This window comes from Hyperolius riggenbachi, chromosome 1, assembly GCF_040937935.1.
Source record: "Hyperolius riggenbachi isolate aHypRig1 chromosome 1, aHypRig1.pri, whole genome shotgun sequence".
In the NCBI taxonomy this organism is placed as follows: domain Eukaryota; kingdom Metazoa; phylum Chordata; class Amphibia; order Anura; family Hyperoliidae; genus Hyperolius; species Hyperolius riggenbachi.
In genome coordinates, this window is record NC_090646.1 from 422,643,804 (window position 1) to 422,666,988 (window position 23,185).

The following is a 23,185-nucleotide window of genomic DNA, read 5'->3' on the forward strand; positions in this document are numbered from 1 at the left end:
GGTTCGTGTGTAGGAAGTGGGCAGTTGATCCTCAGGGCTAGGTGGTGGTGCTCACAGACGCGCTGGAGGACAGGGTCACGTGGGAGGGCAGGAGCCCTCAAGGCAGCGGGTGATGCGGCGGGCTAGGCTGATGACGAACACTCGGAAGGTGGTCTGGAGCTCCTCTTGCGCCTGGCAGGACCATGTGGGTCATATACAAACACAGAATAACCCACGCCATATATATATATTTTAATCTACGGTACATACATACTACCCATGATGTTCTCATTTTGGGTGGATTTGTAGTTGTTAGTAAAAGGTCTCTAACATTTTTTCTCTTTTTTTTTTTTTCCCTCGTAGGATAAAGATGAACAGGTTGTGATAGAAGATGGCTGTTCAGTCCAGATACATAATGCTGTTGTAGACCAAACCAAACTGAAGCTGCGTTTGTCAAACTACCTAGACATGAACTGGGAAGCGAAATATCCAATCCAGAGCAAGCAGCAGGATATTCACTTTGTCACATTCTACTGTGTTTCAGAGCTAGACAAATCAGAACTGGACATTGCTGTTCATGTCACTTACACCACTGGACAAACGATTTTGGCAATTCACTGTCCATACTGGATGGTCAACAAGACTGGAAGAATGTTGCAGTACAAGGCAGATGACATTCACCGAAAACATCCTGCTGACCACAAGAAGCCCCTGCTTTTTTCCTTTAAACCAAGAAACTTTTTACAGAATAACAAGGTATCCTATACATCGGGAAACATAGCTATATTTTAAAGCATTTTATTAAAATCATATTTGCACATGTGTAAGCAGACAATTAACAGATAGCTACACGTATTGACAGGGCCAATTCTTAGCAGATAGAACTCGTTTATGAGCTTATATAGATCCATAAAGGACATCTGAAGTGATAGGAATATGGAAGCTGCCATATTTATTTCCTTCTATGCAATTTCCTGGCAATCCTACTGATCTTCTGCCTCTAATGCTGGGAATACATGATTTTTTTTGGAAGATTTACTGGCAGATTGATTTTTTTTAATCATTTTTCCAATCGATTTCCATATACTTCTACGAGAAAATTGAACAGAAAAAACGATTTAAATCAGATCGGACCTGTTGGAAATTATCTATCGAGCCATCTATGTGACGAAAACACTCAACGTGTATTCCCAGCATAATACTTTTAGTTATAGACCCTGAACAACCATGCAGATCAGGTGTTTCTGACATTGTCCGATCTGACAAGATTAGCTGCATGCTTGTTTCTGCTGTCATTCAGACCCTACTGCAGTCAAATGGATCAGCAGGACTGCCAGGCAACTTATATTGTTTAAAAGGAAGTTAATATGGCAGGTTCCATATTATTCTCACTTCAGTTGTCCTTTAAGGCTATTCTTTCTCCTAGGACTTGAAGTGAACGTAAATTAAAATAGTCTATTATTGACCTCATTGTAAAAAATAAGTGTTAATTTCCTGGATGTTATGGTGATCTTTTGGGTTTAGTATTTTTCCAGTTACACACCTGCAGTCAGAACATGTTATCCGCATACTCACTCAGGGTCAGAAGTGTTAAAGGCAGAGGATCAATTAACATTCAAGCAGCTAACTTATTTTACAGAAAGGAAGATTGGTGTAAGTGGCACACCTTACCAAAATGGTGGGTGCAAAGCCTGTAGGTGCTAAGCCGATTCACATAGCAATCAAATGTAAGTCCAGGCTTGCACACCAGGTTCGAATTGCAATAGTCCTCTTTTTATTGCTCCATCAGCACATACATGGGACAATTGTTTCGGGGCCAACAGCAGGTCCCCTTCTTCTGCACTGTCTGAAGAAGGGGACCTGCTGTTGGCCCCAAAACAATTGTCCCATGTATGTGCTGATGGAGCAATAAAAAGAGGACTATTGCCACTTGAACCTGGTGTGCGAACCTGGACTTGCATTTGATTATTTTATAGAAAAGTCTGTGATTGTAGATTTCATTGTCAAAGCAGACCACCTGTTCCAATCATGAAAATGAAAATCCTCCCAGGTTGCCTTTGATCCTTTTTGCAGAAGCGTCCCTTTTTAAGAACATGACAGATAACTCACTGCAGTATAAAATGTACAGTACCTGCTTCTTCTTATCCATACAATCTTATATTATCCAAGTTGGATATGAATGTTAAAGGATAACCGTTGCATTATTTATTATTATTGATTTATAAAGCGCCAACATATTCCGTGGCACTTTACAAAGCATTAGCATCGAATGTCTCCTCCCTTCCTCCTTTCTTGCATTAACATGTTTTGGCTAGTACTTTTGTAAGAAAAGAGCAAGTAAAAGCTTGTGTTTCCATATGGTGATATCTTGCGCATGAGACTCTGCACCTCTGTGTAAAGTTTATTAACAGACAGTGTCACATGGTTGTCAGCTGGTTGCCCCATATTGATTGATATAGGTTGTTTTTTCAGGTGCAGCTGATGATAACCGACAGTGAGTTGTCAGACCCTTTCTCCATGGATACTGTAGGCACTCATGGTTCTGTGAAGTGCAAGAGCAAATATTTGGATTACCAAGTAAGTTAACTCATTTCATACCTGCTTGAAGCATGAAGAAAGTGTACCATGGTCTTAATGGACCTATCCTTTTGCTGTTTGTTTCAGGTTGGTGTGTCCATTTATGCGAGCAGCTTTAACCTCACAAGGATCGTCACTTTCACACCATTTTTTATGATCACAAATAGAAGCACTTATAATGTAGGTGTGATGGAAGAAAACACAGTGCGGGTCATTGAAGTTCCTTCTGGACAGGTCTGATTTACCCATTCTTAGATTTAGACAATTTATTGGAGAAGCATACTTTGTGTTAGAAAAGGTGAATCCAAATCTGCATATTAAGTCAGACATACTTGTGTTGCAGTCTCAAAAAACAACTTCAGCCATCATCATGTGTGTATGTGGAGGGAGTTGAGCAGGTGTATGAAAACCATAGTCGCCAAAGAAATGTTTGGTGCTTATCCCCACACCATGGCATCCTGCGTTGCGTGTAGCAGTTGGCTGTGCTCCTGCTGAACTTTTGCTTTTTGACTACCTTCTGGAAGCGCATATTTCTGTGGGAGACTTTAGTCAATTGCAGACTTGGATGTATGGAAAGCTGCTAAGTGAAAGCATGGTGGGAGTGCATCCAGTCTACTAAAACCGCGTGATGCTTTAAATTAAGTAGTGTGTTTGAGCAACTGCCTTCTGTTTTGTGAGTATGGTTTATCATGTGCACGCTCCCTCCACCTATCTCATCATATGCTGATGAGTGGACTCTTAAAGCTGAAATCTTTGCAGTTCAGTGTGCTCCCTAGAAGGCCAAAAGTGAGGTCAGGTGTCCCACCTCCCTCCCTGCAGGCACGGGTGTCCCACCTCCCTCCCTGCGGGCACAAGTGTCCCACCTCCCTCCCTGCGGGCACAGGTGTCCCACCTCCCTCCCTGCGGGCACAGGTGTCCCACCTCCCTCCCTGCGGGCACAGGTGTCCCACCTCCCTCCCTGCGGGCACAGGTGTCCCACCTCCCTCCCTGCGAGCACGGGTGTCTCACCTCCCTCCCTGCGGGCACGGGTGTCTCACCTCCCTCCCTGCGGGCACGGGTGTCTCACCTCCCTCCCTGCGGGCACGGGTGTCCCACCTCCCTCCCTGCGGGCACGGGTGTCCCACCTCCCTCCCTGCGGGCACGGGTGTCCCACCTCCCTCCCTGCGGGCACGGGTGTCCCACCTCCCTCCCTGCGGGCACGGGTGTCCCACCTCCCTCCCTGCGGGCACGGGTGTCCCACCTCCCTCCCTGCGGGCACGGGTGTCCCACCTCCCTCCCTGCGGGCACGGGTGTCCCACCTCCCTCCCTGCGGGCACGGGTGTCCCACCTCCCTCCCTGCGGGCACGGGTGTCCCACCTCCCTCCCTGCGGGCACGGGTGTCCCACCTCCCTCCCTGCGGGCACGGGTGTCCCACCTCCCTCCCTGCGGGCACGGGTGGCCCACCTCTCTCCCTGCGGGCACGGGTGGCCCCCCTCCCTCCGGGCACGGGTGGCCCCCCCCTTCCTCCGGGCACGGGTGGCCCCCCCCTTCCTCCGGGCACGGGTGCCCCCCCCTTCCTCCGGGCACGGGTGGCCCCCCTCCCTCCGGGCACGGGTGGCCCCCCCTCCCTCCGGGCACGGGTGGCCCCCCTCCCTGCGGGCACGGGTGGCCCCCCTCCCTGCGGGCACGGGTGGCCCCCCTCCCTCCCTGCCGGAACGGGTGGCCCCCCCTCCCTCCCTGCCGGAACGGGTGGCCCCCCCTCCCTCCCTGCAGGAACGGGTGGCCCCCCCTCCCTCCCTGCAGGAACGGGTGGCCCCCCCTCCCTCCCTGCAGGAACGGGTGGCCCCCCCTCCCTCCCTGCAGGAACGGGTGGCCCCGCCTCCCTCCCTCCAGGAACGGGTGGCCCCGCCTCCCTCCCTCCAGGAACGGGTGGCCCCGCCTCCCTCCCTCCAGGAACGGGTGGCCCCGCCTCCCTCCCTCCAGGAACGGGTGGCCCGCCTCTAGGGCTGCACGATTTTAGGGAAAAATTGAAATTTTTCTCTTAGAAATTGCGATTTCGATTTTTTCACGATTTTTCTCAAAACAAGCTTTAGCACTACATTCACAATGTACAGTAACATTTACAAACGTGCACTGACAAAAAATCAAATCATATTATCAAACTGAGTGTAGTATGATGTCATTTTCTGTCATGTTTGTAAATGTTACTGCATATATGCGCAGAGTAATTTAATACAGTCCTGCGACAGAGAGAGAGGGGGGAGAGAGAGTGAGGCAGAGAGAGAGACACAGAGAGGGAGGGGAGAGAGAGGGATGGAAAGAGGAGAGAGAGAGAGAGTGGGAGGGAGGGAAAGAGAGAGGGATGGTGGCCTGGCTACCACAGGGGCTGGTGGACCTGGGCCACTGGTGGCACTGGCAGAGCTGACAGTGGCCGCAATGTTAGTGTGGCTGAGGGTGGTTGTGGCCATGATGTCCTGTGACAGAGAGGGGGGGAGAGAGAGAAAGGGGAAGAGAGAGAGAGGGAGAAAGTGACACAGAGGGGGGAGAGAGACAGAGAGGGGGGAGAGAGACAGAGAGGGGGGAGAGAGACAGAGGGGGGGAGAGAGAGAGAGAGAGACAGAGGGGGCAGATAGATGGGGGGGGGGAGACAGAGAGAGGGAGGAAGGGGGAGAGTGACAGAGCAGTGCGGGGGGAGAGACAAAGAGAGCAAGACAGAGAGGGGGGAAAGAGAGAGACACTGGGGGCAGATAACAGAGGGGGGAGAGAGAGACAGAGAGAGGGGGGAGAGAGAGACAGAGAGAGGGGGAGGCGAGAGACAGAAAGAGAGAGAGAGGAAGAGAGCGAGACAGGGGGAGAGAGAGAGACAGAGAGGGGGAGAGAGAGACAGAGGGGGCAGATAGATGTGGGGGGGGGGGGAGAAAGAGCAAGAGAGAGGGAGGGAGAGAGACAGAAAGAGAGAGGGGGAGAGAGACAGAGAGGGGGGAGAGACAAAGAGAGCAAGACAAAAAGGGGGGGGGGGGAAGAGAGAGACAGAGTGGGCAGAGAGAGACAGAGAGAGGGGGAGGCAAGAGACAGAGAGGGGGGGGGAGAGATAGACAGGGGGGGGGGGGTGAGAGACAGAGGGGTGGGAAGAGAGAGGGAGGAGGAGAGACAGAGTGGCCGGAGCTAGAGGTGGCCGCTGCACAATGCAGGTGGAAGGACTGGCTGGGGGATCTCTGTTGGCAGGCTGAGGCCTCTCGCTCCCTGCCACCATTAAGTCCAGCAGGCTGAGGCTGAAGTTGCTCACCGGTGGCGATGGCAGGCAGCGGGCATCTATTTCGCGCTGGCGGGAAGGGGGCAGCGGCGGGCATCCATTTCGTGCTGGCGAGAAGGGGGCAGCGGCAGGTCGTCATTACTTCAAGGCGGGCGGCAGGCAGCGTGACTCCGGTCACTTACGGATTCTGCCGCCGCCCACACCCGGCGCACACCAGCAGTGCATATTTATGAATGTCAATGAGCTGGGCAGAAGGGGGAGGGCGAGTGCAGTACAGAGCAGCACACAGCGCCACCAATCACTAGATAGAGATAGTATGACGGCGGCTGTAGGCGGAGCTGTACCCTCTGTACAGATCCGCCTATCGCCTCCGTCATACCATCTCTATCTAGTGATTGGTGGCGCTGTGTGCTGCTCTGTACTAGACTCTCCCTCCCCGTTCTGCCCGGCTCATTGACATTCATAAATATGCCAATCAGTGGCTCTTTATGACGGCGCGGCGGTAGGCGGGACAAAACCGACAAAACCGCAGCTACTGACGATCTGCAGATCGTCTGCACGTGAATTGCGGTTTCGGTTTAAAACCGCAAAACCGTGCAGCCCTACCCGCCTCCCTCCCTCCAGGAACGGGTGGCCCGCCTCCCTCCCTTTTCTTTCAGTCACAGGTGACCCACAGGTGTTTCCTGTAGTCACTGGTGCCATACCTCTCTCTCTGCAGTGACGTGTGTCTTTCTTTCTACTGTCACAGACATTTCCCCATTCCACGATGTAGGCAGAGATGAGGTCACAGTTAACCCCTACTGTTTACTTCTTTTATTGTAGTTCTGATTAGCATGCACATTTTTCCTAACCGTCAAAGATAGATAAGCTGCCTCTGCCTCTCTCCCATAAATGGAATGGAGACTTTAATAGGTACCTCACTGACCGCCAACATAAACAGTACTTTTCTATGATCATCCAAGTAAAATTAACTATTTGTGTGGTTTGATCATGTTTCTCAACAACCACTGAAATTGCATCTCCAGGCCAAGGGTTAAGAGAGACTACTCTTACATATCGGAATGAGGAAACGTTTTATGTTTTCAGGAGATTGTCATTTTAGTCTTGCAATAGTTTTCCTTGTTTATAACAGTTAAGATAGTCGTTTGAAATCTTTTTATTGTAAGTAATAGCATAACTAATTTTTTTTATTTTAAGTAATAGCATAACTAATTATTTTCTTGTGTTTTTAGTGTGTATCATTTTGGCCTGAATGTCTTAAAAGTAAACTAACTATTGAAGTTGAAGGCTGCCAGATTCCTTCAAAGAAAATACAATTTAATAAACAAGACAACTGTACTCTACTTAATCTGGGTGATAAGGTAAGCTGAGCTGTCATCTTTGGACAGCATTTCCTGAACGTCTAGTATTCAAGGTTACATCCAAATCAAGGATACTACCTGCATTGAGATTAGTATAATCATATCATATTTTCATACATGTTCTCCAGGTGCCTTGGTTTCCTCCCACATCCTGAAGTGTAATGATAGGTTAATTTGGGTTCAACATTGCAAAGGCCATCTAAGCCCATGTCCATGTGAATTTACAGACAGGCACTTGGCTTGAGCTTTCCTTTGTAGCCCTAGTCAGACTTTAGGGTCCTCATCCTGGGCTGCTGCTGCTTTGATATGGGTTGGAAGAGGAACTCCTATGCACTTTTTCACTGTTCAGGACGAGGGTGATGGTGTAGTCTAGTTTGTTAGACATTCGCTTGTTTTGTAAGTGTAGTTGTATGTAAAATTGATAAGTGTGGATCATAGAGCGAACGTCATCATGAAATAGAGTACAAGACACAGTTTCACTGTGGACACTGCCTGCAAAGCCTGGCCTGTAACAGGATGACAGGTTCGGGCAGTGATCTGCTGAGCGTTTTAGCAAAAAGAGAAAATCAAATAGAATTGAAAAATGTGTTCTATCATTGCTAAATCTACAAGTATATACAGTATACCCCAGGTATGTCCTAAAAGCGGCAGCCAATTGATTTAAACACAAAGCCCTAGTATGCGAAGGTGCAAGTGTGCTAGTATGTGATTGGTCTGCTTCATTTTCCCTTGTGAGCAGTTTGTAGCAGATCCCATGGCTGGATTACAAAAAGGTTGTAAGATAAGATCAACATAGATTTTTTACAAGTTAGTTTCTTGTCACTTTCTCTTGTCTTACAGCTTGGGGGCATATTAGTGGATGTCACCCTGCGAGACTACTCCACTGTCATCACATTTTCAGACTACTTTGTCGGGTCCGCTCCATTTATGATCATAAATGATACAAAGTCTGAAATCATTGAATTTTCCCAAAGGTATTTATATTTTGAAATTTTAGTTGATGCTGTGAGTTAAGGGCTCATTTTGATATTTTGTTTTTTGATGAATTAACCACTTAAAGGGATACTGTAGGGGGGTCGGGGGAAAATGAGCTGAACTTACCCGGGGCTTCTAATGGTCCCCCGCAGACATCCTGTGTTGGCGCAGCCGCTCACCGATGCTTCGGCCCCGCCTCCGGTTCACTTCTGGAATTTTTGACTTTAAAGTCAGAAAACCACTGCGCCTGCATTGCCGTGTCCTCGATCCCGCTGATGTCATCAAGAGCGCACAGCGCAAGCCCAGTATGGTCTGTGTCTGCGCAGTACACTTCTGGTGACATCAGCGGGAGCGAGGACACGGCAACACAGGCGCAGTGGTTTTCTGACTTTAAAGTCAGAAATTCCAGAAGTGAACCGGAGGCGGGGCCGGAGCATTGGGGAGTGGCTGTGCCAACACAGGATGTCTGCGGGGGACCATTAGAAGCCCCGGGTAAGTTCAGCTCATTTTCCCCCGACCCCCCCCTACAGTATCCCTTTAAGGACCAGGCAAATTTGTAATGATCGGTGCTGCGTGGGCTCTACAGCCTGCAGCACCGATCAGGATTACACCAGGGCGATCAGACTTCCCCCCCCCCTCTTTTTTCCCCACTAGGGGGATGTCCTGCTGGGGGGGGGGGGTCTGATCGCCGCCGGCCATTGGTGAGTAGCGGGGGGGGGGGGGGCTCCTCAATGCCCCCCTCCGCAGCGATTTCCGCCCTCTCCCCGCTTACTTCCCTCTTGGTCTGTAATGCGCAGGACGGAAGTCCGTCCTGCGCATCCTAGGATAGGCTTTGGCCTATCAGATGCCGGCGATTCCCGGCCAATCAGAGGCAGCAGCGTCGTATGATGTAAACAGCGGGGATTTCCTCCCCGCGTTTTTACATTACGTGAACTGGCGTGGAAAGGCCGCTCGTACGAGCGGACGTTTCCATGCTATACCACTAACGACCAGGCGCCGCCTATCGGCGTTAGCTGGTCGTTAAGTGGTTAAAATGACACTGTAAAGAATGCATGCATATGAATGCACTGCCATATTGTGAAACAAAACCAAGCTCTGATTCTTTTCTTATACCGAACATCTTTTCTTCTATCTTATCCAGCCATAGGAAAAAATCCTGCAAGTCACTTCAAGCCTGCATGCTGACTACTGTCTGTGTGAGCACCAGTCACTACTACCTACTGATGATTGATGCTGTCTGCTCTCCACCTAGACAGCATGAGTCACCAGAAGACAGGATGAGTAGTAATCAATGGAATTCTGTGCATTTAGCTGTGACTCCACTACTCCGTAGTCAGTTTGAGCTGTAGCGTTTTCAGATGTCTGGAGGGGATAAAAAAAAGCTGTACACTGTAAGAAACTGCAGTGCATCTTGGTTGTTAAGCACTTCTGTTTCAGGATATGACACTGCAGGGTCACTTAGAAATGAAAAACAATTGCCCTGTTTCCAGTTTTTGACAAAATTCAATACTTTGTAAAGCAAGAGTTTGCAAAGCCAAAGTTTTTTTTTTTTTCCTAGAATGTTGATTTTCTCTGTTAAGATAATTACCTATGACTCTGGCGTTTTCAGTTCTGTTGAAGGAGAAGCAGACAAAGTGACCCCTGGGAAGGCTGCTTTATATGCTTGGGAAGACCCTGCTAGCAAAAGAGTACTGTGCTGGAAATGTGGATCAAGCAGTGGGGAAGTCACTCAGACCGAGGTCCGTATAAATGATTGTCATTCATTTATTCATTTCATTAAATAACACCCTTTACCACCAGTAATGTTTAGGTTGCTACTAAGCATGCTTTATGTAAGGTGTAAGCATGCCTTATGTCTCACATGGAACCCTCCTTCAGACGCTAAATTAGCTCTTAATTGGTGCTAAAATAGCTACGATCATCTCTTTCTAGATGTACTTTGAATTGTGGTAATCATTAAAGTGGAATTATATTCTCAAACCCATGTCAGTAATTACTCTTCTATAGAATAACATTTGAAAGCATTCCCAAGTATTCCATGTGTATAAATCATTTATTTTCACTGCAGAGAGCAGTAGAAGCTTGCTTATCTCTGGTCATCAGCAAAGGCAAGAAACTCACTGCCTGTGTCTTCTCTGCCCACCTCCTTTTCAGCTTAAAGCAAACCCAAGCCGAAGCTCAGGTTCAAAATCTGCTATTTAGTATTTAGAAAGGGATGTCTCAAGATCCCAATGAGGTTTCCCTCGGTTCTAACAAATACCCCATTGCTGAGAGCGGCGCCTCTTCACATCAGGGCTGCGCAGCTCCTCTTCCTGGTTTAAGTGCACGTAATGGCCCTGCGAGCCCGCCTGCTCATGCACAGTAGCACGCTCAGCAACGGGGGAACCAAGGAATAGCAAGGGAAGCCTCAATAGGATCCTGAGGCTTCTCTGTCTTTAGGTAAGTATCTCATTTTGTGTACCCGAGCTTCGGGTACACTTTAAGTGACTCAGCTCTTGTGAAGGCAATGTGCCTATTCAGCAAAAGGAGGGAGGCAGAATGAAGACACAGTATAGCTACGAAACACTTTTACATTGGAGGAGAGAGCATTGTTAATGGTGATAATGCTGAACACAAGTTTGCATAATACATTCGTTATACATGATTTGTTTGTCACACCCACATGAAAACCTACCTTTAAATTAAGTTTGTTACATATGTAGTGTGGACGGTTTAAAAAGCATAAACTTTGGGGTCACAACCGGATGGGCAGCTTTGCACTTCCCAGCTGTAAGCACCTACTGGTACATCTGCCACTATAGTGTCCTACTATCTTGCCACCCTGTCAGGTTGCTGGTTTTGGCACTTACAGGAGTGCGTTTGAGTTCATTCACCTACTGCCGGTTGAGCATGTGGTTTCCCACTTTCGTCTCAGTTACCATTTTGGGTGTGCGTGGCCTTCTACTGCCTTCTCCCTGTATATTATGAGGATTGTCTGTGGTTTTAACTGGTCACAAAAGGATTCATGTATTGTGTAAAGCCTAAAAAATGTGCATCAGGCCTGGCTATGGACCTTTTATTCATGATTGTGACCCCAAATCTTACATACATTTTTGATCCAATGAAACTGGATTCTAAAAGTATGCACTGTTAAAAAGTTGTGAAATATTTTCCTTTTTAATAGCTGAAATGTAAAAATATTTTCCGCAGCAGTTAAGATTCCCAGCTCCTCAATGCCAACAGCTTGATTCTGCTCTAGAATGTTTTCTCCTCAGCAGTCAGAGCTTTACTGACCATAAATAATTGTAACTTTACTTACACATGCCAAAAGTTATTGCAACATCTTAAATTCTTATTTATAGAATTAATTTGTTAACAAATGCAAAAATGGTTAGTAACTCCACCAATCTCAGATGAGACTGTTTTGAAATGCCAGGTTTATAAATAAGTGATTACGTTTTTACTTCTTACAGGACAGAGTTGAATACCTCAGACTGGAGAATTCCATTGTCTATTTGGTGTGCTTCCTGGAAGGCTTACAGCGAATTGTGCTCTTCACGGAAGACCATGATGTGTTTAATGTGACGTATGACAACGAAAAAGCAGAATTAGCTGAGCAAGAAGTGACAATCTCCTTCTCAAACCTTGGCATCTCACTAGTAAATAACTATTCCAAACAAGAAGTCTCCTATATTGGTATTAGCAGGCAAGTTACACATTTTTTTGTCACTTTCCCAACAGTTTGTCTGTTTATTTTGGAATTAAAGTCCAAGTGTGCCCACTTCCGTTTTCTCTTTTTAGTACAGGTAAATGGGGGATTATGTCAGTTGTCATGCAATTCATATGAGATGCACCCATTCCACAGAAATTCCATTTGGAAAAGTTAGCAATGTGACCCAGAGATTTTTCTACAAAGCATATAGCTGACAGCAGAGAGGGGGTTCCCCAGATAGTAAACACTTGTCACTTTCTAGCTCCTCTTGTGCTCCTGAGAGCTTAACGCTCTGCAGCCAGTGATGCAACTCAGCACATTCTGCCATAGCTGCAGTGCTGGTCACAAAGAATTAAGCTCTTACTAGCATATTGTGGAGGCAGGCTTGGTTAGGTGATTTGTCCTGAGAAAGAGGGACAGTTTGCTTCCCTCTCACAGCTCCCACATTATTAATTCACACGGGTTTATGGTTGGATAGGGGGAGGAGTGTGGACAGTTATCTTTACAGTAAAATTGCACACTGTGTGCAATTTTTTTTGTGTTGAAATTGTAATTTCAACTGTCTGCAGGTGAAGCTACAGGAGCTACTCAGATACCTTTGATATATTTGTCAAAAGTGCATAAACCATTGCAATTGCACATTTTACCAATTTCATTTACATTAAACATCAGAATCTGAATGTAAAAAAGAGACAACTTAAATATGAAAGTGGCCGAGTACAAGTATCGGCTCCTGCAATATGTATTGGTATCGAGTAGTAAAAAGTAATGTCCTTCTCTTAAGCCACCTCTCAAAACCACAGCTAGTTTTGTAGGTGTTTTTTTTAATGTAGCATAAATGCTAGGTGGAACTGTACAGAAATGCTGAAATTATTACAGAATCTTCTATGCAAAGATAAGACATATAAGATTTATATTGTGTTCTTCTCCTGTCGGTCTTAGGGAAGCAGCCACTTAGGGCAGCAGCCATGGGTGACCAGGAGCATTAGAGAACCTTTTTATATTCAAAACAGGTAGCACTGGGAATACTATGTAGTAGTTACAAAAAGCACCTTTAATTGGTGCTAAAACATATAAATACAATCTCCGGTTCTAAAATTGCTTGAGCATCAAATCACCCGTAGATGCATTATTATCTACACACTATTTGATGCAAAGGGACAATTCCTATTCTGTATTTCTAGACCCGGATGCATAGATAATCCTTCTGGATCTATTAGTATCCTGCACCTTGACATTGCCTAGTTTTGTCTGCACCTTGACATTGCATAGTTTTGTATAGTTTTTTTGTTTTGTTTTTTGCACGGTGCACCTGTTTTTGTGATACACACTGGATGGTCTATGTATGATTGCTGATGAGCTGTGTATGGAGTGTTCCAATTAGGGAATGTATATTTCCACTGCAGTTGCAAGACAGGCGATATAATATGTTTATATAAAAAAACAAAAAAAAACACAGAAGATTGCGGCACACTGCTCTTTATTGAGCTCAAAATTTCCAGCAACAGTTTCGGATTTCGAGCTAACCCAAGCAACTGCACGTATATAGGGGAAACTCCCCTTAAAGATACAAAGTCACTTTTCTGACATATGTTAGCAAGAATGCACAACATCATGGTTTCCATGATGTCACTTCCGGGTCCAGAAGATATATATTGTTTCCTGTTGCCATATTGGGTTAGCTTGATAAAGGGTGAAGTTCACCCGAAACTGTTGCTAGAAATTTTGAGCTCAATAAAGAGCAGTGTGCCGCAACCTTCTGTGTTTTTTTGTATGACCTTGAGGGCAGGAACCCTCACGTTGCTGGCATACGGAAAGGTCCCTGGTGGTGCTGCTACGCCCTCTGTGTGTACTGTGTGTGTGTGTGTGTGTGTGTGTGTGTGTGTGTGTGTGTGTGTGTGTGTGTGTGTGTGTGTGTGTGTGTGTGTGTGTGTGTGTGTGTGATTTGAAGCTCAAGCAATTTTATATGTTTATATGTTTTAAGCACTAATTAAAGGTACTTTTTGTAACTACTACATAGCATTCCCAGCACTACCTGTTTTGAATATAAAATATACTTTTGCTTATACTAGGGATAGTGGGTACCCTAATATACAGGCCAGCAGCGGGTGAAAGTTAGATGCAGACATCAATCTAAGCACCCTCCACCTTTTTTTCTCATTAGGGAGGCTTGCCCAGAGACTTCTTACTGTTTTATGTACTGAGTTGAGCTGCGATTTGAACCCTAGTCAAAGGCTTGAACTCTAAATCAAAGGCAGCACCCTGAATTAGTATGCTATTCAACATACCACACAGCATTGAACAATAAATAGGAGTGCAGATGACAGACCTGCATTCCAATTGTGACACCCCAGGAGAAGTGGACTCTGCTCAATAAAGCTTACTATTTAAGAGCGAAGGACCACATAGTATAGAGAGGAAGATGGGAAGGCGAGTTTGAAGAGCCAGGTTTTAATTAGCATTTCACAAAAAGTCTTCTGACTTTGAGCTTTCAAACATACAAAAAAAATTGTGTAATTAAATAAATGTTTTGTGCTTCTTCCACTTAGCTCTGACGTTGTCTGGGAAACAAAGAAGAAACACAGATGGAGGCCGCTAAGTATTAAACAGACAGAAAGGTTGGAGGGCGCGTACAAAGAATACCTGGATTCTGCCCCCACTGAAGAGAAAATAGTTGATCTGGATCCCAATACTCAGGTAGAACTTTCTAAGGATTCTGTTTTGTAATTGCAGTGGATTGTGATGACATGGTTCTGGGCATTTCCATTTCAGGGTGGTTTGAGTAAAAGTACTACAGTGTTCTCTCCAGAATTTTTTTTCCAGCCGGGGGTTGCATGAAAAAATAGCCGGGGGTGGGTCCACTATGATGGAATGCAGGGTCGGCACAACTCTGCTTACAGCGTAGGATAGAGGGGGTGAAGAATCACCTTAGGAAAAAGCACAGAGACAATGGGAGCCTAATAGCTCAATATGTCACTATTTTCTGAAATGAATGAGTAACTAACAAGAAATATAGTCGCAAAGGTAGGTTGCAATAAGGGGAAACCAACCACTTGAGACAAGTGGAGAGGATCAGCCCGTCTCCACTCAGGCAATCCAGTGTTGGCTGGATGGGATATGGACACACTCTTTAAAAAATTGTAGATTAGATCTGTAGGAGGTCGAGCCACCGAAGAGTAAAACATTCAAACCACCCCCTCGAGAAAAGGAGGAAGAGGTTAAACTTAGCACAGCAAGGGTGAAGAGGCGCCCAGGATGGATAAAACTTTGTTAAAAGCAAAATAAAATCAGAAGAGGCATCCCTAGCTATCTGGCTTGTTACAAGTGGCTCTGTTACTGGCCTGAGGAAGTAGGAAAGACCCACGAAACCTCTTATTTTCTTATTTTATTGTGCTTTTAACAAAGTTTTATCCGTCCTGAGCGCCTCTTCACCCTTGCTGTACAGCATAGGATGAGAAGGTGAGCTGATGAAAGCTGGGTGCTCACCAAAATTATCCTGGTGCAGCTCCCGTCTAAAAGGGCCTGGGGAGAACACTGTACTACCTTTAAAGTGGATCCGAGGTGAACTTTTACTCATTGCATAATTGTGTTCCTTTCCTATTGTTTATAGGGCATTCCTCAAGCCAAATACATTTTTGTTTTTGTTTTTATACTCTAATTCCCTATAAACTAAACAAGCCTCACCCAAAGGTTTTCAGAGAGCCTTGGCAGTAGCAAGGGCTCATGGGAGCTCAATCTGGGCTGTAGGAGGAGGAAGTGTTACTAGCCAGAGATTTCAGAGGCAGAGGGGAGGAATCAGGATTAGTTTTTTTTTCACAGGCTGAGTGCTCAAGATACAGATAAGCCTGCCTCTGTGTAATGTTTACAAACAACATGGCTGCTGTCATTGTATCACAGGAAGAAATAATCATTTTCTATTAAAGCTGTTTGCAGCTATATTTGCTGTGTAAACTATCTAAACTTTAGATAAAATATATAGACAAGTTACTTGTTCTAGTTAGTTTTTCATCTTGGATCCGCTTTAACGTGTACCTGAGGCGAAGGAAAAACAGTTTTATACATACCTGGGGCTTCCTGCAGCCCCCTTCGACCTGATCGCTCCCTCGTCGCATTCCTCTGCCTCCTGCAGCCTCCTCAATTGGGCTCAACAAATCAGAAAGTTAGGGCCAGTGCACGCAGGCAAAGTACGGCCAAGCACGCTCCCCCGTCTCACTCCTACGGCAGGGAGCGCTCTGCGCTTGCGCAGCACAATAAGCCCCCGACTCCCGCAGTTATCGTGCTGGATTGCGGAGGAGGACAGTGAGGGACTAATCAGCACGAAGGTGGCTGGAGGAAGCCCCGGGTCTGTATAAAACTTGTATTCCTTCGTCTCAGGTTTCCATTAAAGGAATACTTAAGTCAAACTTAAAAAATGACTTTTACTCACCTGGGGCATCCCTCAGCCCCCCGAAGCTGGATGGTGCCCTCGCAGCCCCGCTCCGACCGTCCTGTCCCCGCCGGCGGCTACTTCCGGGTTCGGCGACAGCCGCCGACAGGCTGGGAACGCGGCTGATTTTCCGCGTTCCCTGCCGCTATTATCACCCTCTATGCTGAAAATCAGCCGCGTTCCCAGCCTGTCGGCGGCTGTCGCCGAACCCGGAAGTAGCCGCCGGTGGGGACAGGACGGTCGGAGCGGGGCTGCAAGGGCACGTATACGCTATAGCAGCATAGAGGGTGATGATAGCGGCAGGGAACGCGGAAAATCAGCCGCGTTCCCAGCCTGTCGGCGGCTGTCGCGAACCCGGAAGTAGCCGCCGGCGGAGACAGGACGGTCGGAGCGGGGCTGCGAGGGCACCATCCAGCTTCGGGGGGCTGAGGGATGCCCCAGGTGAGTAAAAGTCATTTTTTAAGTTTGACTTAAGTATTCCTTTAAGCGCAGTCATATAAAGGCTGCAATACACTCAGGTTGTAAGTAGTCGTTGCTTTAAAAAAAAGGGAGCTTTTCTTTAAGCACAATTGTTTGATCTGTTATGGATATTACAGAAACATTTGTGGTCTACTATGCACAGAAATGACAAAATCTGATTTCTCATTCTACAATCAGGTTTTTGACTGTGTAATGTTGCTATCTCCTGTTACTGCTACACCACAAGCCGTTCCTGAGATGATCATAATTTATTAATTTTATCTCTTTACACACTTACACAGGGATGATTTCTGGGGTGGAAAAGTTATTTCATGCTAAAGGATGCTTGAACTATGATTAATATTGAAGGAGCCGTTGATGGCTACATTTTTAAAACTCCACTTGCCTGCTAAGCCTCTGCCTGTAATAGTTTAGCCACAGTATACAGATTGGGTACTGTGACCCTAGTCTTATCCTGTATGCTAGTTCAGGATGGAAACCAAAGTGCAATAAAACAAATAGTGTGTAATCTCCTGGAATCAAATACATATTGGAGACTGCATATTCAACCCAGTTCAGTTTTCCCGAAAAATAATATTTTTGCACATAAGCACAAGAGTGTCTCAGATTCCTTTTCAGTCAGTTTAGAGCTGCCTGATAATTGGTTGTAGAGGACAGCAACTTCAGTATCTTTTACTTTGAATGAAGAGCGCCACAGTATTCCTATGTGATTTGTTTATTAGCAGCATGTGCATGTATTTAAACTGATGATATCTTTGATGGATGTTGCAGGTATGCCTAACTCCTACCTTAACTGGTATGAAGTTTGTACATCCAGCCTCAGCACCTGTGAGGAGGAGCTTTTTGCCAGCCTTAAAATTAGAGTACTCTGCCTCTGCTCACCAGACAGCTATAAGACTCCAGGTCTACAGAATACAGGTAAGTAGAAGAGTTGTAGATTTTTTTTTTCTGTTCAAAAGTTTGCATATCCTTATTTATTAATATTGCATATTACCACCTTTAGCATCAATGACAGCTCGTAGTCTTCAGTGAGAAGTGTGGGACACAAACACACATGCGGGCACGCACACACTTTTGTCCTAAAAAAAATAGGCCAAAAGGCCTGACCTGCCGATTAATCCAACCTCCCTCCCCATGTGGTACCATAGATCCCCATGCTGAGCGTGTCTATGGAAGCATGTCTACCTCACCTTGCTCCAGCTCAGGGCTCCCTGTCTCCCTGGCAGCATCTGAACTGGCTACTAGAGCTCCAAGCTTACTGTTATGTGACCGCAGTGATCCTGGAGCTCTAGTGGCCAGTTCAGAAGTTGCTGGCACAGGTTTTAAATGTATTCATCAGCATGCTCCAATGTTCTCTCTGCACAGGGATGTCCCACTCTTCTTTATATGACCTGCGGATAGTCCTATCTACATAAATATAGTTGATGTATTTTTTATAATCTAAAAATAACAGTAATAAGATATTTGTAGAAGTGTCAATGCATATTAAACAGCACCATTTATTTATTTATTTTTTGCTAAAACTACTAATAGTAGTTCTTATATGATTAGAGTTGTCCTTTCATTCTCAGATCAAGAAATAAAAGTATATCTATAGACTTACTGGAGTTGTGAGACAGTTCTACAAAATAAAACAATATTTTCATAAATGGTGCATGCTCTGCTTATATTTCCTTATTCAGTAGCCGGGATGGATAGTGAGATGGTAATGATTTTCCGCTCATTTTATAATCCGTTATTGTAAGCTGCAAAATATACGTAAATGACTTTTCTCAGCTGTTTACAATAATGTACAAACGGGATAAATACGATTTATGCTTTATTAGTTTCATGCAAACCATAGAATCTCGTTATCATACACTTTATTTTTAGCTATTAGCCTCTAAATTTATCCTGCCTTGTATTTGAACATAAGTTTTCTGATTTTCGGGGCATCATTGTCTTGCATTCATTATATGAGTGAATAATTTACTATAAGATTCTCATTTTATAGAGTATCTGTACTTTCCGATTTTCGGATTTGTACAATAAAAACATACCAATGGGTCACTCTTTGCCATTTCAGCCCCGCCGCGATCCTGGCTTTTAATCGCCAGTTTTAGGCAGTGTTTACAAACAAAAAACATGGCCGCTAACCAGGAAGTGATGTATGTGTACATATATAGATATATACATACATACACACACATACATACACGTGTATGTGTGTCTGTGTGTGTATATATACATATCTCATGTTACAGTATACTACAAGTTTCTGCACTCCAGTCTGGGATTAGTTTCACAGTTTCTCAGCATGTGACAGGCAGCTCCCGCCCCCCTCAGCCTCACAAACTGCATTACAGACAAGCTGAAACTGAGAGTAAAGACGCTGTCTGTGAGGAATAAACAAAGTACACAGAGCCTGCAGGGGACGTGCATACCTTATCCCAATTACAACAGAGGCAGCCCATTCCTCCCTGGGCCGACACAGCTTGACATAGCAAAGAAGATTAGATATATTACAGAGACAGTGCAACTAGTAATCCAGATCACATTAGAACAGGTCTAGGAACTTATAGGATAGAAGAAATAAGGCTGAAAATTTTGTTACAGAGTCTCTTTAAGTTTACTGAACCAATAAGCATTGCAGTGCACAGACCAAAGTTTTTGTTCTTGAAACACAAAGGATACCATTGTGAACACACTCCGCCAAAATGTCTTTGCCTTTTAAGTATGTACCATAGTTCCTAGGGATCACATTATTAGGATTTAATAAATAGGAGATAATTGTTGTATAGTAACACACTGGTGTTGTGTAGGATGTTTTCTTTATTATTACACACTTTGCTGGTTTGGATTTTTCCCATTTTTACTTGTATTAAATATATGTGGCATAATACAAGATATCTGGCATGTAATGGTGTTAGTGGAGACGGAAGGTACTTGAATAGTAAAGAAATAAGCTCATTTGTTGGATCTTTTTCCGAAGGTGCCGTGAAACTACCTGTTTGAAAGAAACTGCAAAAGTGGACATACTGAGTTATTGTCAATAATGTTATTACTATGATATTGGTAGGGAGGTTATATCTCTTATAAAAGGCATTGCATTATTATTGTGGAATACTGTATATCTGAAACAATAATTTTAATGTCCAAATAAAAACCATTTGCCTTGTTTCATGACATACCACTGATAGATTATCACTAATGTCTCAATTGTGTGTTCCCCTCACAGATTCAGAATCAAATTCCTGGAGCTATATTTCCTTTTGTTTTTTATCCAGTAAAACCACCCAAGTCTGTGACGTTGGACTCAGGTTTGTACTTTCATTTATAAGATTTCATTACTCAGAAGTAAATATAGTTTCTGTTGTGAAATGCAATTTTTAAATAAAAAAAATTGAAAATATGAAATATACAAACAAAAAGTACCCAGTGTTTAATCCCACAAACAATACAGCAAAAAGATAGCGGCCAAATCCAGAGCTAAATAGCTGTTGGGCTGAACAGATGCCAAGAAGCAATACACCAGATGATTTTTGGATCTAAAACTCTGTGGAGGAGGTCTGTGTTACACTTGATGAAGGCCGCTGGCCGAAACGTCGTGTGTTTTTTCTATTACTATGGTACAATAAACCAGCATTTTTGCACAAATCCAGGTGGAGACCCAGTCATTCTGTCTGCTGCTGTGAATGTCACACACCTAAGAGGGATCCAGGTGTGGACTGGTTGACTCCCTGGTATATCTATTACTTTGCGGTAGAGCTGAGGGATCACTTTTCTTGCTGCTGCCATAGGTCACACAGATATTGCTGAGGTTCCTCATTAAAATACCTATCATCTTTGATATACCTATGCAGCTTGGCTTCTTTTATATAACAACTGCAAAACCGCTTACACATTGTAAAACATCAGTTTCAAAATGTGTAAAGTTTCTGAAAGTTGATACAAAATTTTGTTTTCCATTATTTCACTCCAAATATTTATATTTTATATTATTTTGTTTCAGAACCAAAACCCCTAACTGATGTGAGCATTGTGAAGAGAACAGCTGGACATTCTGAAATCTCACGCATAAAGTAAGAATGTGAATATGTAGGGGGAGGGCGGGCACAGTACAAATGATGAGATTGTCTTGTATTAATGATTTGTAGATCAAACAAAGTAGAGAAACTTCTATCCCTCCCCCCTGTGAATCAGAGAAATCTCTCTACTTTGTTTCTGCAAATAGTAACACAAGACGATCTCATAATTTTATATGGCAATTTTAGCTTCCCAGTGAGGTGGAAGCTTGAGTCATAAACCCTTCCAGAAACTCAATACCAGACATTTTTTTCCAATTTGTACGCTGTGTTTAATGTTTTAGAGCAGAGATGAAATTTGAGTTATATATCACTTACGTTTGATAAAAATTGATGCAATGACCATGCAACATATTAAATTCACACTACTCTATTTTGAATATGCAGGTTTTCTGATATCAGATACTGTATATAGTTTAGGTGGCTTTTTCATGCATTCAGACAATTTTAAAACTGACTGGGCTGCAAAATTTGCAGTTTTGGGATTGAGATCTTAGCAGCAAAAGGGTTAAATAACAAAGAAAAACATGAGTCATTACATTCTATAGGAACCCATGTTGATGTACAGTATGTCAAGCACTTTCTATTGCAATTGGATTTTTTTTATTTGAAAACCTATTGCCATATAAAATGGTAAATATGGCCTCCACTACTGTAATTACGCTTTTTTTTGTTGTTGTTCATTTGACATGAAAATTGGTGCAATTAGACTAAAATGACATTCATGTGTTTTGTAATTGGGGTTTTTGGTGTACATTTTTTGCACATAGTTATCTAACCCAGAGGTTGCTAGGAGCTGTATATTTCACCTAATATTCTAAGATGATTTTTATTGTTAGTCCATAGGATTTTCAGATGGGGATACAAACATTACTGTACAACTCTGGGTCACAGCAAGATCCCAACCATTTCAGAACTTGACCACCACAGGGACACTGTGATCCTTCTTTGACAGATGTTTACAGGCTGCCCTTTTATGACTAAAGCTAGGTACACACATTAAATAATTCACCCGCAGGAATCTGAAATTGATCCCTTGAGCAATGATGCGAGGCCTGAGGCTAGTGACCCATCTTTTTACTGTGGACGGGAGCAGAAGGACAAGGCATAGTGCACAGTGGAGTGGTAGAAGTGAAAACCATAGTGGCGGCCTGCGCTTGGACAACATGATCTGGCAGGCTGGATCTCTTACCACTGCATTGGGTAGGGTCTGGGGTCGCTGTGCACGCTAGATTCATAGCAGATGTGGCCCAGAACTGCCACCTTAGCCAAGAACTATCTAAGGTGTGTAAGAGGCAAAAGTGTAGCTCTGGTTTCATGGAGAGCAAGGGTTTGCTTGGTTACAAACTTTATTTGAAAAGTAAGGATCGATGACAAATATTAGGCTAACAGGTAGGGATAATTCCTAAGCATCAAACTGGGACTCCGGGAAGTTTATTGATATTGTAGGGAAGCTTCTTGATAATCCCATTTGTACTCCAGCTGTGGGGGTCCTATTGGGCCCATATTTTTAAGTAAAGATAATGATTTTTGATTTCCAATGACTTGAGGATTACTCAGTTTCTGCATTTAGACAGCTTTTCATCACCTTCTGGTTAGTAGGAAATGTAACATATTTGTTTTTGTTTTGTTTCTTTGCTAATGAAAAACACATGTTTAACCATTTTATGAGTAGGATGAACATTACAAAAGTTGGGATTTTTCTGAGGTTTTTTACCAAAGAGTGGAAGTGATAACTAATTTAAAATGATTTGTGTCAGGAACCGGCCCCGCGGCACGCCTGCGTATACGGTTTCCGACTGCGGGTTTGACCAGATCAAGCAGGGAGCCGCCTTATTCAAGCTAAAAACAAGGCTGGGACCCCTCAAACACTTCTCACTGCCACCACTAGCTGTTGCTAGACACGTCCACTCTGCTGTCGAGTGCTCAGCACGCAATCCACGTTTTCGTACTCTGGTCAGCTTTGCGCTTTAGGCCGAATACGAGAACACCACGCACACACACACAGTTGCAATCTTACACTGTAGTGATGCAAAACTACTAACAGTCGTTCTGAACGATACTGTTAGACTTCCCACTCTGCTGTTAAGCGCAGAAGTGCCCCATACACACAATGCAATTACAATATTATACGGTAGTGTTGCTCAGTCATACAAACAGGCATGGACTTCAGTCTCTTCTAGGTTATGAGTGTTAGTTTAGTACAGCAGAAATCAAACTTATTAAATAACGATTTAATATTCCAGGAAAAAAGTGGAACAATGCAGAAAATAATATATACAAAAGATTAACAAAAAAAACAAAGTAACAAAGTTACAAAGTAAAAGTTACAAGGATACACAACAAGAAAAGTTGCAAATAACGTTACCGCGTAGGTTAGAATGTAGTTGGCGGGAGAAC

The 23,185-nt window shown here is 44.4% G+C and overlaps 1 protein-coding gene across 1 annotated transcript in view; it reads left to right on the forward strand.

Annotated features, from left to right (window-relative positions):
- VPS13A (vacuolar protein sorting 13 homolog A) overlaps positions 1-20,786 on the forward strand; it is a 192,671-nt gene extending 171,885 nt beyond the window's left edge. The window contains exons 48-58 of the mRNA XM_068236705.1: positions 343-735; positions 2,452-2,556; positions 2,644-2,790; positions 7,021-7,149; positions 7,990-8,123; positions 9,734-9,863; positions 11,577-11,809; positions 14,365-14,512; positions 17,493-17,639; positions 19,939-20,020; positions 20,713-20,786. Coding sequence (XP_068092806.1) covers positions 343-735; positions 2,452-2,556; positions 2,644-2,790; positions 7,021-7,149; positions 7,990-8,123; positions 9,734-9,863; positions 11,577-11,809; positions 14,365-14,512; positions 17,493-17,639; positions 19,939-20,020; positions 20,713-20,786 — 1,722 coding nt within the window. The remainder of the gene's footprint in view (positions 1-342; positions 736-2,451; positions 2,557-2,643; positions 2,791-7,020; positions 7,150-7,989; positions 8,124-9,733; positions 9,864-11,576; positions 11,810-14,364; positions 14,513-17,492; positions 17,640-19,938; positions 20,021-20,712) is intronic.
- Positions 20,787-23,185: the final 2,399 nt, after the last annotated feature.